The sequence below is a fragment of the Juglans regia genome, chromosome 16 (assembly GCF_001411555.2).
Source record: "Juglans regia cultivar Chandler chromosome 16, Walnut 2.0, whole genome shotgun sequence".
In the NCBI taxonomy this organism is placed as follows: domain Eukaryota; kingdom Viridiplantae; phylum Streptophyta; class Magnoliopsida; order Fagales; family Juglandaceae; genus Juglans; species Juglans regia.
This window is the reverse complement of record NC_049916.1, coordinates 5,693,681-5,708,309: the sequence shown is the minus strand read 5'-3', so window position 1 is coordinate 5,708,309 and position 14,629 is coordinate 5,693,681. Positions and strand designations below refer to the sequence as shown.

At 34.9% G+C, this 14,629-nt stretch overlaps 1 protein-coding gene, 1 long non-coding RNA gene and 1 pseudogene across 2 annotated transcripts; all 3 read left to right on the top strand.

Annotated features, from left to right (window-relative positions):
• Positions 1 to 5,303: 5,303 nt before the first annotated feature.
• On the top strand, positions 5,304 to 5,753 carry LOC109007448. The gene has a single exon (XM_018987121.1). It carries the CDS (start codon positions 5,304 to 5,306, stop codon positions 5,751 to 5,753), a length of 450 nt encoding a protein of 149 aa, XP_018842666.1.
• Positions 5,754 to 6,206: 453 nt separating this feature from the next.
• Positions 6,207 to 10,721, top strand: LOC109007494. The gene is made up of 4 exons (XR_001998789.2): positions 6,207 to 6,665; positions 7,675 to 7,725; positions 8,121 to 8,227; positions 8,786 to 10,721. It is a non-coding gene; the product is annotated as an uncharacterized LOC109007494 (long non-coding RNA).
• Positions 10,722 to 12,632: 1,911 nt separating this feature from the next.
• LOC109007492 lies at positions 12,633 to 14,353 on the top strand (annotated as a pseudogene).
• The last annotated feature ends 276 nt before the right edge of the window (positions 14,354 to 14,629 follow it).

Genomic DNA, 14,629 nt, shown 5'->3' with positions numbered 1-14,629 from the left:
TTGGCCAATCTAGAACTTGCAAAGGATCTTTAAGACTAGGTTCATATTGGTACCCATCACCTATGCATCTCAACAAAAATACCATAAAAAGGTGTCGTGCACGAGTAGCTCTTTTTTGTGTTAAAACTTCCTTAGACGTCTGGCATGCAAGACTAGGACATCCTTCAGCTCAAATTACTTAGTGTGTCACAAATTCCTTCAAGCTTCCTTTCTAAGGGTCGACCTCTCAACAATATCTTTGTTCCGCTTGCCAGTTGCGAAAAGTAAAAGAAACTTCCCTTCAATGATTCTAATAGGGTGTCTCTAGTTCATTTGGAAATTATTCATTCCGTTGTATGGGTATCACCTATTAAATCTCAACGTGGTTGTCTTTATTATGTAATTTTTATTGACGACTACTCTCGATTTACATGTTGTATCCTATTTCTCATAAATGAGATTTTTTTTTTTTTTTGCTTTGTTAAATTCAAGCTTTTAGTTGAAAATTTCTTCTCGCTCAAGATTAAACAATTTTAATCTACCAATAGTGGTGAATTCACATCCAATCAATTTATCACTTTTCTAAATTCAAATGGGATTCACCATTGGTTGACTTGTCCCTATACATCATAACAAAATGGGATTGTTGAGCGTAAACACAAGCATATCATGGAGATTGGCCACTCTCTTCTACAGTAAGTTGTTTAAAAAACCGCCTAATTATTCCTAACTTAGGATGTTTAGGTGCACATGCTATCCTTTGTTAGACCCTATGCGGCCAATAAACTTGCCTTTAAAAGCAAACAATGTATCTTTTTACGTTATTCATCTAACCATAAGGGATATTGTTGTCTTGATCCGATATAAAAAAAAGTTCATTTGTCATAGCATGTGGTATTTGATGAGCATTTATTTCCTGCATAGAGAAAAATGGACGTCTCTCAACCCTCCAGCTCATCCCAACGTGATCCTCTTTATTTTCCCTCAAGTCAAACTCTGCTTCTACCATCCTCAAATTCGGCTGGCACAATTCCATCTCCAATTTTGGTAATCCCTCCCTCCATATCTCAACTGCACCTTCCTCTTTCAAGCCAACATCTCACCGAAAATCACTCACCCTTACACCACTCACCCATAAATCCCTCCACCAAAAATCACTCACCCATAAATCCCTCCACTGAAAATCACTCCACCAATTCCTCTCTACCTATTCCTTCGATAATAACTCCTCCCAATCTCTATTAATTCAACAATCTTCTATAATCTCTCCCCTCACCGAAACATCCTCTCCCATCCTTCCTTCTTCGGATACAATCTCCCCTTAGTCAAACTCTTCCCTCAATCTCGAGATTCCTTATCCTTCCACACTTTCCATACCTGAAATTCCTCCCTCTACACGCATGACCACTCGTTCCCAAACCGGCTCTCTATGCCCAAAATCTTTCCCTAATTACACTTCCATTTACTCAACAAAACATCCACTCCTTGCTCTTAATACAACCACTTCCTTATCTGACCCCAAAACAGTTTCTCAAGCCATAACTTCTGATGAGTGGAGAAATGCCATGGACCAAGAATATGCTGCATTGGTGAAAAATAATACTTGGACCCTTTGTCCACGTCCTACTGACCAGAATATTATTGATACTAAATGGGTGTACAAAACTGAACAAAATGAGGATAGGTTTCTTGATCGTCGCAAGGCTCGATTGGTAGCAAGGGTTTTAAACAAGTTCCAGACATTGATTTCTCGGAGACTTTTAGCCTTGTTATCAAACCTGCTATTGTCTAGCTAGTCTTGGTTATTGCCGTTCACTTTAGTTGGAACATTTGTCAATTGGATGTTTCCAATGCATTATTACATAGGACCATTGATGAGGAGGTGTATATTGAATAACCACGTGGTTATGTTGATCCCCACTTTCTCTGATACCAAGAAAGTTTTGAAGAAGGGTTTGACTTAATTATTTAGCCAGAGCCGAGAAAATGACTATTTATATATTGAAGTGTACACAAAATTAATCAGCCAAGTAATCACTACAATAGAAATGCTCTTTATGGATGAAATTTTTCGTCCCCAATTATAGTCATTTTGTCCTGAGTTTGTTCTAACAACATTGTCCCAAAAGATATTTTGGGACGAAAATCACAATTTCGTCCCAAAATATCTTTTGGGATGAATTTGGAGGAAACCGTTCGAACGGGAAATTTCTTTTGTCATAGTTGAAGTTTGTCACAGAATATCGTTCAAACGGTTACAATTTTTCGTTCAAACTGGATTAATTTATTTGAACGATTGCAAAATATGTTCGAACAAAAATAAATTATACACCCGTTCGAACAGTATAAATTTAGCTTTCCGTTTGAACGTTAAAGGAACAAATTGAATGGAATAAGCGTTTGAACGGGAAAAATTATGTTTAAATGCTACGAAAATAAATGACGTTCGAATGATTTAATAAATGGTGTTCGAACGTTATGTGGTCGTTCGAACGATAACCATTTTATTTAAACTCAATAATAAAAAATCAAATAGACATTCATAATATTTGAAAAAATACATTAGAAACTGTTTAATACTTACAAAATTTTCATAATAAGTGCGAACTAAATAAATAACTGTGAGACTGGCATTGTTTGTACATAAATAGATAATCCTAAAATTTGTACGTAAAAAATTATTAGTTGCTTAGAGGCATGTACTGTTGCATAAGTTGCTGCATTTGGAGTTGTATCTGTCTTCTGAACTCTTCCTGTTGTTCTTCATGTTGTTTGATGCGCAACTCCATGTCTACTTGTTTCGCAAATTGAGCCTCTAACTCATACTGCCTTACAGTCAATTCTTTGATTCTGGAATTCGCATTCTCTAACGTTATAGAAGTCATAGAGGCAAATCAGGAAGAAGAGGAAGGGGAGAAGGCATTACACAGCGACCCAAATTCCTCAAATATCCTGAACGTTGACCCAAGATTTGTGTAAAAATATCAATATCACTTGTTGATGAATTTTGATCTGACGTAAATTCAGCACGTAAGATAACCATTTTATCCTAGACATATATAAGATAAAGAATTAATATCGTCATAAATATTCTAATATATTTAATTAAAACAAGTTATAATACTTATATAATTTTCACGGGCATCAGGATGAGTCTATTCTCCATTACGATCAATGTGCGATGTAGCATATAATTTTGTTATCAAGTATAATGTTAACACATAATTGTTCAATCATAATCTGTATAAGTTTCATTTGATAATTCGCTCTTATCATCTGTAGATACTTTAGATGATTCAACATTTTCCTCAATTGTTGCATCAACAATTTCAGTCTCAATATCTTCTCTATTTAATGGAATCATCTTATACTAGCTTAAATCTACAAACAAATTTAAGGTTTATTTTGATAAACAAACAATGCAAGATATGCTAACATATGTCAAACAATAACAACATATTATTTATACAACAACAGTATTTAATTATGAATTAGTATTATTTTATATTTTCTAAACTAATTATTGATTTATATTATTTCTATTATTTAATTGATAAATTTATTATAATTACTAGTTAATATAAATATAATTCTCTAAAAAAAAAATTGATCACCGTTCGAACAATGCTGATTCATCATTCGAACGGTGAAATTTGTACGTTTGAAAGGTAGAGCAATTTTTTGCTATAATAATTTTACTTAACACGCCAAAATGTACGTTCGAATGGTTAAATTTGTACGTTCGAAAGGTTGAACAAATTTCTCACTATAATAATTTTATTTAACGAGCTAAAATGTACGTTCAAACGGTTAAATTTAACCGTTCGAACGTTAAAACATTACATTCGAATGGTTTCATCATTAGGGATAAAATATTTCATCCCCAACTATAACGTTCGAATGGTATAGTTCTTCTGTCTTTTTTTGGGTACGAAATATGAAATTCATTCATAAATCTCATTTTTTAGGATGATTTTCATTTTGTTTTAAAATAAAATTGTCCTAAAATATCTTTTTTGTTATAGTGAATGGTGAAATATTTACAAAAAAAAAAAAAAGAAAGTACTTTCAGAATATTTGCAACTAGAAAGGAAAGAAATAAAATGCTGTCAACTGTCCTATTTGTGTTGGCCAGGATTGCTGCTCGGAATTCACTACAAAAACATGCGTGCCGTGATCTGATTTTGCTTGAATTAGAGACTTGCTTGACTTGCGTTAACAATCTAGTAGAAGTAAGGGACTGCTGCTAAAACCCGAAGTTGGTGGAAAGATACAAAGGTAAGATCACGTCGCGATTATAATCAAATTTAAAAATAGAAATTTAATATTAATAGTTAATGATTTGACAATATAATATTTAGTTTTTTATTGGCTAATTGATGCAAATTAGAGGTGTTTGGCACTTGTGGCCACCACAATGCGTAGGACACGTGCTACTATAGCATTCACATACGCCTCCCCTCTTAGCATTAATATTGAATTGATCATCTTATTTTTTAAAATTTAATTAATATATAATTTTTTTACTTTTAACTAATTATTTAAAATTTAAAATCTATATTGAATTAGTCATCACATTCTCTATAATAATAAAATATTATTATTTTTTATATTTTTTAATTAATTTTTATTTTATTTTCAAAATCTTTAATAATCTCCAACAAATCATATTCATTTTTATTTTCATAATTTAACAATCTATAATATAATAATCTTATATGTATATAAAAGGTAAAATCTCATATGAATAAAAATTTTATATCTATAATATAATAATTAAAAAAAATATTTTTAGACTTGTTATAGTTATTTTTATATTTGAAAAGAAGAATAGGTTTACTGTAGCTTATAATTTGGATGAAAATAATTTAGTTAATTTAATGTAGAGTAAATATAGATGATATTTATTAAATTTAAAGATAAAAATGTATTTGACTAATCACAATGCTCTCAATGTGTCTCAATGAGGAGGAAACTGTTTTTCATATGGCTTGGATCTGCCCAGCAGCCCAGGACGTATGGGGCCAGTGCTCAAGGTTCCTTCAAAAGAGATCCTTCCCCCTCATGTCATTTAGAGAGTTATGGAACCTTATATGTCAAGTTGCTGATATGAAGGTACTAGAAGAATTTGCTACTGTGTCGAGGCTTATATGGAATAGAAGGAACAAGTTTATTTTCCAACAAGTTTTCTTACATCCTAATGAAGTGATTAGACAAGCCTCAGAAGCCTTGATCGAGATGGAAACCTGCAAGATCACAAGAAGCATTCAACCAATAGAAGACCAAAAGGAAAGGTGGACTCCCCCCCTGAATTTTTGTTCAAAATGAACTGGGATGCTTCGGTGGACAAATATAGAGGCAGAGTTGGAATAGGGGTTATCATTAGAGACCACAAAGGGCTTATGATTGCTGCATTGAGAATGAGCAGACCCCTGTATCCAGATCCTACACTAGCTGAAGCTTGCTGGGCGTACGAGGCAACAAAGTTTGGTCTACAGCTTGGGCTCTCCAAGGTTGTTTTAGAGGGTGATTCCCAACAAATTGTGTCGGCTCTTTTGACAAAGGACAAGAATGAATTTCAAACGGATATGGTTACACAAGAAACACAAAAACTACTCTCTTCTTTATATGAGGTCTGGTCTGTTAAGCATGTGTTTAGAAAAGCCAATAGAGTGGCTCATGTGTTAGCTAGAAAGGCTCTATTTTCATCTGAAACTATTGTAGACATTGAAGATCCTCCCTTATGTATTTCGGATCTCTTGCTTAATGAATGAATGAGCTCTATGCTCCTTTTCAAAAAAAAAAAAAAAACACAATGCTCTCAGTTAAATTATTGAAACAAATATGAGAAGTCAGCTACGTCAGATTTGAAATCAGATTCTTTGCAACGATTTTAAGATCGTCGGAAAAAAATCGCTGCAAAAGGATTCTATTTGCGACGATTTCTAAGAAATACTGAGGAATAATTTACTGTTTACTTTTTTGCGACTACTATTATTCCTATTGTGGCGATTTCTTTGTCATTGTAACAAGACTTTAAACTGTATTTGCGACGAAGTTGAAAATCGCCGCGTAAAAGCTTTTTGCAGCGAATATTGTTGTCGTAAAATTCATATTTGGCCATTTACGCTTATTAGCGACGAATAAAAAGCGCCGCACAAAAGCGTGAAATTTAAAATCGCCCGTTTTCCCTCATGCCTTTAATTCCCTCCAGCCGTCTCCTCCCCCTCCCGTCTCTCCCCAATCCCTCTTCTCCCCCAATCCCCACTCTTCATGCCTCCACGCACACCGCCGTCGACCCATCGTCACCGTCCACCTCTACTGTCGCCGGCCTACCCAGCCAAGCCCCTCCCTCGCTGCTTCTCTCTCTCCCGCAGATCTCCCTCTCTCTTCTCCCTAGAATTCCTTTCTCCCTCGGATTCCCAGTTGCGCCGCGTCCGCAGCCGCTGCACCACCTCCAGCTACAGGCGTAGCTACCCCCCAATGGTCCCCAGCCCCTCCACCGAAGCTATCCCTCTCTCTCACTGTCGATCTGCTTTTCCTCGGATGGGAAGCGACAAGGACGAAGAAAACTTCCTCTCACCGAGGACCAACACTAGCGTATACGAAGAAAACATTTCACTCGCTCGGAGTGTTCTTACAAATGGGTTGGATTGGGTCTTGCATATTTCTGGCCTCTTTTCCTAGTATGTTTTAGATTTTAGTGTAAAATAGATTATTTGTGTTGTGTTCCTCTATTTCTGTTGTTGTTAGTGGTGGTGTCGTTAATTTTGTGGTGGTCATTTGTTTAGCAGAAATTACAAAAAATTGGATTTATCTATTTTTTTTAGAATCGGTATGTTAGGATTGGGCAAATAATATGGGTATTGGTTACGGGTTGGAATTTAATGTTGTTGGAAATCTCACAGAGATGGGGAATTTCTCTCAACCTTAGAGTGAGGGAAAGAGAGGGACAAATAGAGAGACAGATGGATTGTTGTGGAAGATCAAATTCTCTTCGATTGATCGTGTTCTCCTTCAATCTCTGATGTTCTTATTTATTTTTATTTTTATTTAGTGCTTCTGTTTTCACTTTTTTGTTGTTGTTATTGGAAATGGAAGATTATTGTGGTTATCAGTGATGGCCATGGCAGCCTGGAAATGGAAAGCCAGGCTTAAGGGGCAAGTGTGTGCAAATTTGAGGAATGATTAGGGAGCTTTTGGTCATTGGGTAGTGTTGGACTTGGTAAATATGGTTGTAGTGGAGGTTTAAAATTCGTGGGGTGGTGGGTTTAGTTTGAATACTTTCCTGGCTCAAGTACATAATACAATTATATGCCTTTGTGCAGAATACAATTCTATGCATTACTCTTTAAATTTTAAGTTATTTTAGCTGTAACATTGCCTTACACATCACTTTCTTATGAGCAGTGTCTGGCATTTTTTCTGCTCTATTTGGTTTCAAGTTTGGCCACATCCTTGTAATGTTGGTTTCATTTCCCTCATAACTTGTTATGCTCAAGCCTTGAAAATTTGAATTGAACGTGATGAATTGGGTGGTTGCCAAGGCATTTCCCTCATATCCATGTTTGGTCACATTCTTCTATCAATCTTATAATTCATGGGTCTTCTCCCCTTTCATGTTCACCATTTTTTAAGTTGTGTTTGAAGTTTATCATCTTGGTTTTCTGATTGGAATTTTATTGTCTTGTACAGTTTGGATATTTCTCGTTTGGTGGAAGCACGATTATTTGCATTTTCCAGAAGGTTGGTAAAAAAATTCTTGAGTTTTAATTTTAAAGTTTTGTAAGTAGTATAAGTTCTACTATTTACTTTCATTTTTGTTTCCTTAGGAACCAACCAACTTTTTGAGACATTTGACATATTAGTCATTGATATTAAGTTTTTCATTTCTAGAACCATACTCAAGTTAGTACAGCAAAAAAAAAAAAAAAAAAAGAGAGAAAAAATACACGTGCTGAGGTATTAGTCGTTTGTATACATGAACTCTCTCTCTCTCTCTCTATATATATATATATGTAAGATTGTTCTAGTAATTAGGAAGAACAACTAGCTTTCTATATCAATTATATATGTTGGTTTTGATCTCCTCTGACTTCTTTGTGACCTCTCTTTTTTCTCGGTTTGGTTTTGCCTTGCAGCTTTATTTTCAAATTGAGCATGATGTTGGGATGGACTCGATCAAATTGAAAGCTTTGATAGCCCTTTTTGATGAAATTGTGGAAGAACCACTTTTCAATCAGCTGAGGTGATTTTATTTGATGCTGAAAGTAGGAGTATTTTTTTTCTTTTCTGGTTTTGAGGGATGAAGCTTTATGTTTTTGGTTTTTGAATTCTAGCTCCAAAAACTGAGCTGAACAGCAGGCAGTAGCCAAATTATTGCTACTTTTTATCCTCTTCTTTTTTGGGGGCAGTGAAGGGTATTTGGCATTTATGAAGGTCCATATTTTTTTTTGTGTGTACACGGGCTTTGCCTATTTCCTTATGAATAGGAATTTAATCACTTGCAAAAAAAAAAAAAAAAAGGCCAACATTTGTTTGTTCCTGATGGTCGTGTTTGTCCATAGATATCTCTACTCGTCTAAAGAATCTCTTTGATTGGGTCATGGTATATACTGGTATACAACAATGTGCTAAGGTGCTGCTAGTGTGAATGATGTATATGATTGACATGCCTCCCTTTTCCATGCTATGGACTTACCTGTTACGGGAAGACAATTTTAAACAAATGGAAATGAGTTTCTTCATGGATTTATATTGGTTTTTGTATACATTCTTAAAATTCTTTAACTGTACTTGAATATAGGACAAAGGAGCAGCTTGGGTATGTTGTTCAATGTAGCCCACGAGTGACATACCGTGTTTTTGGGTTTTGTTTTGTTGTTCAATCTTCCAAGTACAACCCGGTCTATTTGTAAGGGAGAATTGACAACTTCATAAACAACTTGGAAGAATTACTGGTAAGCAATTCAAGTTCATTCCTTGTACATTCTCCTTAGCATATTTACTACTTATATGTTCCAACATGTCTGCTGAGAAGTTGCATCATATATCTGGCTATCTGCAGCGTTTTGGTGGCCTCTAGTGACAGATAGTGGCATTTCATTTAGCAGTTGCATTAAGCAGTACCTAGTTTTGTTCATACATTTTGGAAATCTCAGTAATGTCCGAGTTGTTAAGATACTTGTTCTTCATCCTACAAACTTCTCTTTCCAGGAATCTTTCATTTGCTTCGAATATTGAGCTGGATCCCACTCTGGTGTTAAATCCCACTGCAGGGAAAGGAGAAAAACATATATAAGAAGAACATAATAATGAAGGAAAAAATAAATAATATACTAAAAAAAAGTGCAGCAGTAGAGAGAGAGAGCTAGCTATTCATTGCATTTTGCTTGTTATATATTCTACATGACTTAAAATTCTTCCGTGTATGGCTTTCCTTTTTCTCCTTCTTTCAGTCTCCTTTAATGCAATAAAGACATGAATTCTTACCTGCCATTTGCTTCCCATGAAAGATAACGTACTAGGATTTTTAACCTGATGAAGGATTGCAAGTAGGATGACCTTATCTCCAGGTTTCGGAGATAACCTATGCAGTGCCCACCCGATTACGCTTGTATAACTTTTGTTGATGCATCCTGGATCACCACCACCCTCTGAGCTTCCATGGAAATGATTTAGGAAAAAGGGTCATGCCCCTACTGATATCCTTTTTACTTCAAATAACCCAACTCTTTAACTCATAAAACCAAAGTGTCAATTGATTTTTACCATTCAGGTCACAAGAGTTATAATGTTTTGAAGTAGCGAGTCACCTTTTTACTTGTTTTGTTTACTTCCATATTGCTTTGTGTGTTTATGGGGGTGTATTACTGTTTTTTCCTTGGCCTTCTCAATCGATATTTATACTTCTTAATTTTGATTCTCTGGCTGCTAGTGCTGTTTTCCAGTGATGGTTTTGCCATGCAATTTATTGCACTTGATGAATATGTAGAGGGGTGGGATTTGCTTCATTATTTTGCATGAACACAGCTTGTGATTTTCTTGGATCTTATATCTATTACTTTTCGTAACTTCTTCATTTTCATTATGTTCTGCATGTTAATTTTTACTATGACAACATTATCGAAGAATCCAGGGTCATAAGTGATAAGTTATATGATAAAATATTTTATAAAATCCATTTTTTCATAAATTAAAAAATGATCCACCATCTGCTTTTGTCATAATTATTTTTTCTTAACACATCTTCAAGTGAATATGCATTGTGTGCACCCTGAGCCACATGGAGTTATTAAGCTGGTTCTTATACCATTTGTCATGAGCTGAGGATGTGTGACGCCATATTTGTGAAATCTCTCAAAAGAATTAGTTGCAATGGGAGCTTTTTGTGCTAGCTTCATATTGGGAGAATGACTTATAGATATATTTTCAGTGTTTTTAATATGATAGCTGATGTCTTGCAGACTGGGCAAGAAACAGACTTTGTCCTAGTTTCATGCACAGGATTAGGAATAGAACCTATTAGAAGGGAGCAAGTTCTTAAAGCTAAGAGGGTTAGTTCATTTTTTTCTTTTGTTTCTTTTGCTACCTTAACATATTCTTTTAATTTTTATCTTTGTTCACATGATTTCCACCGGCTAGAGAATAGTCATTGGTTTTTAGATTATTTGCAAGTATGGTTTTGTGCTTTTCACTTGTGCAATTATTTTTTTGAGCAAGAACATATAATTTGTGTATAATATTTTTTGTGTTCTGTTTTGTGAATTTTTTGAAACACCTTTTCTGGTGAGTAAAATTTTCTGAAAATAATTTTTTGTCGTAGAAAGATATTTGCGGCGATATTAGATAGCCGCAAAAAGTATATTTCGGCAAAAGTTACCCACTGAAAATATATAATGGCGACGATAATTCAAAATCACTGAAATACATAATGGCGACGATATATATATCGACGAAATTAACTTTTCTCAGCGATTTTAATGGTAAACAGAAAGGCAATTTCCATTGATTTTTGAGACATTTGCGATGGACTAAAATCGCTGGTAATAGTAATTTTTTGTGATGATTTTTGCCTATTGTTGAAATTGATCAAAAGTGGCGCTTTGATTTCGTCGAACATGCAGTGATTTTAAAATCGTCGAAAATGATCAAAATAGCGATTATTGGGAATATTTGTGATAATTTTGAGCGTTGGAAAATGCCAGATTACTTATAAAGCAACAATATCAATTCTAAATCATTTTTTTAATTTAATAATATATTTAATAATATTTGTTATTTTTATTTAAACTAAAAACAATATCATAAAATCAAATTTTCTTATTTTTATTAATTAGAGGCAGATTATATTTGTTTGTATATTTTTCAATAATATTAAATAAATTCATTTTTATTAAACATTTAACTAATTTTTATTAACAAGCACACATTTCTACTTTGTACCATTTCAATTTCTAAATAATTATATAAATTTAGTTTTTTTTATTTCGAATTTAATTATATATTTTAATTGCTTACTAATTTTTAAAATTTAATCATTACATCATATTATCGTTGGAAAAAAGTAAACTTTGACAAAAAGTTATATTATTCTTAAAAATATTATTGTACCTGCAAAAAAAATTATTTTAAATATTCGCTAGAGATTAATGGTTTGAGAAAAGAGGAAAAATATAAATAGTGAAAAATTAAGATTATAAAGAGAAGTGAGAGAAAAAAATATAAATGAAATAAAGAAAAATTATTTGAATAGAATATAGGAAGAAAAATAGTGAGGTGTAGGAAGTTTTGTTTTCAGAGGTGAGATGAGATAAGATGAGATAGGTTGAGATGAAAGTTAAAAGTTAAAAAAAATATTATTAGAATATATTTTTTAATATTATTTTTATTTTGAGATTTGAAAAAGTTAAATTGTTTATTTTATTTTGTATGAAAATTTAAAAAAGTTGTAATGATTAAATAAAATGAGATGAGATGAGTTGTAATGAATTGTAAAAATAAACGAGGTAGAAAGAACAAAGTTTTAGAAAAATATTAAGAAAGAAAAATGTTTTTCCCGAGGTGGTCCACTGATTGAATTTTTTTATTTTTATTTTTTTACTTAATTGTTAAGTAATGATTTTAAAATAAATTTCTGACTTTTATTTTCTTTTAAAAAACTATTTAATGAATTTAAAAAATGTTAAAACAAAAAAAATAAAAAAAAGATAATGTTTCTTCGGCGGCTGTTTCGGTGGCCTCCTTTCATGGGAGTGGCACCACCCTTTAAGAAAATATGATTTTTAGCTCAAATTTAAGAATACTTGCTCCTTCGGTAGATGGTCTACGGCAATGCCGACAAGTTGTACGATCCTTCACCTCTAATATAAATAGCGAAGAAAGAATTATGGCGCAGAGTGCACCCACATTACAGAATCTTAAATTGTGTTTAGATGTTGAATTGAGTTGAGTTGAATTGAATTGAGATGATAAAATATTGTTATAATATTATTATTTATTATTATTATTATTTTGAGATTTAAAAAAGTTAAATTGTTTATTATATTTTGTATTGAAATTTAAAAAAGTTTTAATGATTAGTTGAGATGAGTTTAGCTTCCAAATCAAACTTTCCCCAACTTTATTAGTATGCTAAGAACCATTTTCTTGCCATGGCAGCACCAACTCAATCTCTGGTATTCACAGTACGAAGGTGCAAGCCCGAGTTAATTGCTCCAACTAAGCCCACACCCCACGAGTTCAGACAACTTTCTGATATCGACGATCAAGAGGCTTTCCGATTTCAAATCCCGGTGATACAATTTTATAGACACGATCCCTCGACGCAAGGGAGTCCTTGTGAAAGTCATCAGAAAGGCACTTGCTCAAACACTTGTGTTTTACTACCCATTTGCAGGTAGGCTTAGAGAAGGGCCTGGAAGGAAACTTGTAGTAGAATGCACGAGTGAGGGTGCCGTATTCATCGAGGCAGAAGCCGATGTTACACTTGAGTAGTTTGGTGATGCTCTTCGACCTCCATTCCCGTGCTTGGAGGAGCTTCTTTTTGACCTTCCAGGCTCTAGAGGGGTTCTTCATTGCCCATTACTGCTTATTCAGGTATAAATTCTGCCAAGGAACTCGTGAATTTTTTTAGTTTTCTCCCCCTAAAGTTGATCCTGTCTTGGCATCTTCATGACTTGCATACAGGTGACGCGGCTCAAATGCGGCAGGTTCATCTTCGCATTACGCCTCAACCACACGATGAGTGATGTCGTTGGTCTGGTCCAGTTCATGACAGCCGTGGGCGAGGTGGCGCTGGGGGCGTGCGCCCCTTTCGTCTTACCTGTATGGCAGAGACATCTATTAAATGCGAGGGACCCAACATGCTTGACATGCATGCACCGAGAGTACGACGAGGTGATCGACACCTAGGGTACTGGCACCATCACCCCGCTTGAAGACATGGCTTGCCGCTCCTTTTTCGGCCGTATTGAGGTGTCTACCATCCGTAGGTTTGTGCCGCATCACTTGAGCTAGTCCATCACCTTTGAGGTGATCATCGCGTGCCTTTGGCGATGCCGCACCATCGCATTCTAGTTCGACCGCAACAAGGAGGTGCGCATGATGTCCCTTGTCAACGCGCGTGGCAAGTTCAATCCTCCGTTACCGAGTGGTTACTACGGCAACGTTTTTGCGTACCCAGCAGCAGTCACGACTGCCGGAAAGCTCTACGAGAACACTAATTTGGGTTATGCTTTGGATTTGGTGAGGAAGGCAAAAAAAGAAGTGAACGAGGAGTATATGCGGTCGGTGGTTGATCTAATGGTGATTAGAGGCAGGCCAGTCCTAGCCGTGGTGGGGTCATTCCTTGTGTCGGATGTGACACATGTCGGGTTTGGAAAGGTGGACTTTGGGTGGGGCAAGCTAGCTTATGGTGGGCCAGCCGAATGTGTTGTGAGAAGTATTCCTAGAACGGGGAGCTTCTATATTCCTTGTAAGAACAGTAAGGGAGAGGATGGGATAGCCGTGGGAGTTTGCTTGCCAGCCCCAGCAATGGAAATGTTCGTCAAGGAGTTGGATTTCTTTTTGAAAAACATGCCGGAGAGCGGCAAGAAATCCACTTTTAATGCGTCTAAACTGTAAACCCAACTCATGATCAACGTACGGCCGTCGAAAGTGTAAATACAAGATTTTGGAGGGTGACTAAAATATAATTTTGGATGAATGTAAATTATTTATTGATTTTATCTATGACAATATTAAATTTATATAGGAGGTATTAGAGGTTGTTTAGATAAGTTATAAGTGTGAAAGTTGAGTCCTAAGGAATCTGTACTTATTCAGAGATCATATTGAATTGAAATTTGTTACTGTAGAGAAGATTTAAAGTAGATGTTAGCATTCCATCAGGAAATGTCTTCGCGATAGATTCGATTCATCAGCATAGTCCAATAGAAACTAAAATTGCTTTCAGATTGTTTATTTAAGGGATCCTAATAGTTAGGATTTGTAGAGATTCAGATTTGAATATTTTCTAGAGCAATTTCTAATGCATATTTTGGTGAGAAAAATCTTTGGAGAATTTTCATATTGTTTCTATCAAAGAGTGTGATCGTGCTTCATGTTGGATAATTGATTGGTTGAGTTTCAGCCACTGGAGTTCCAGGAG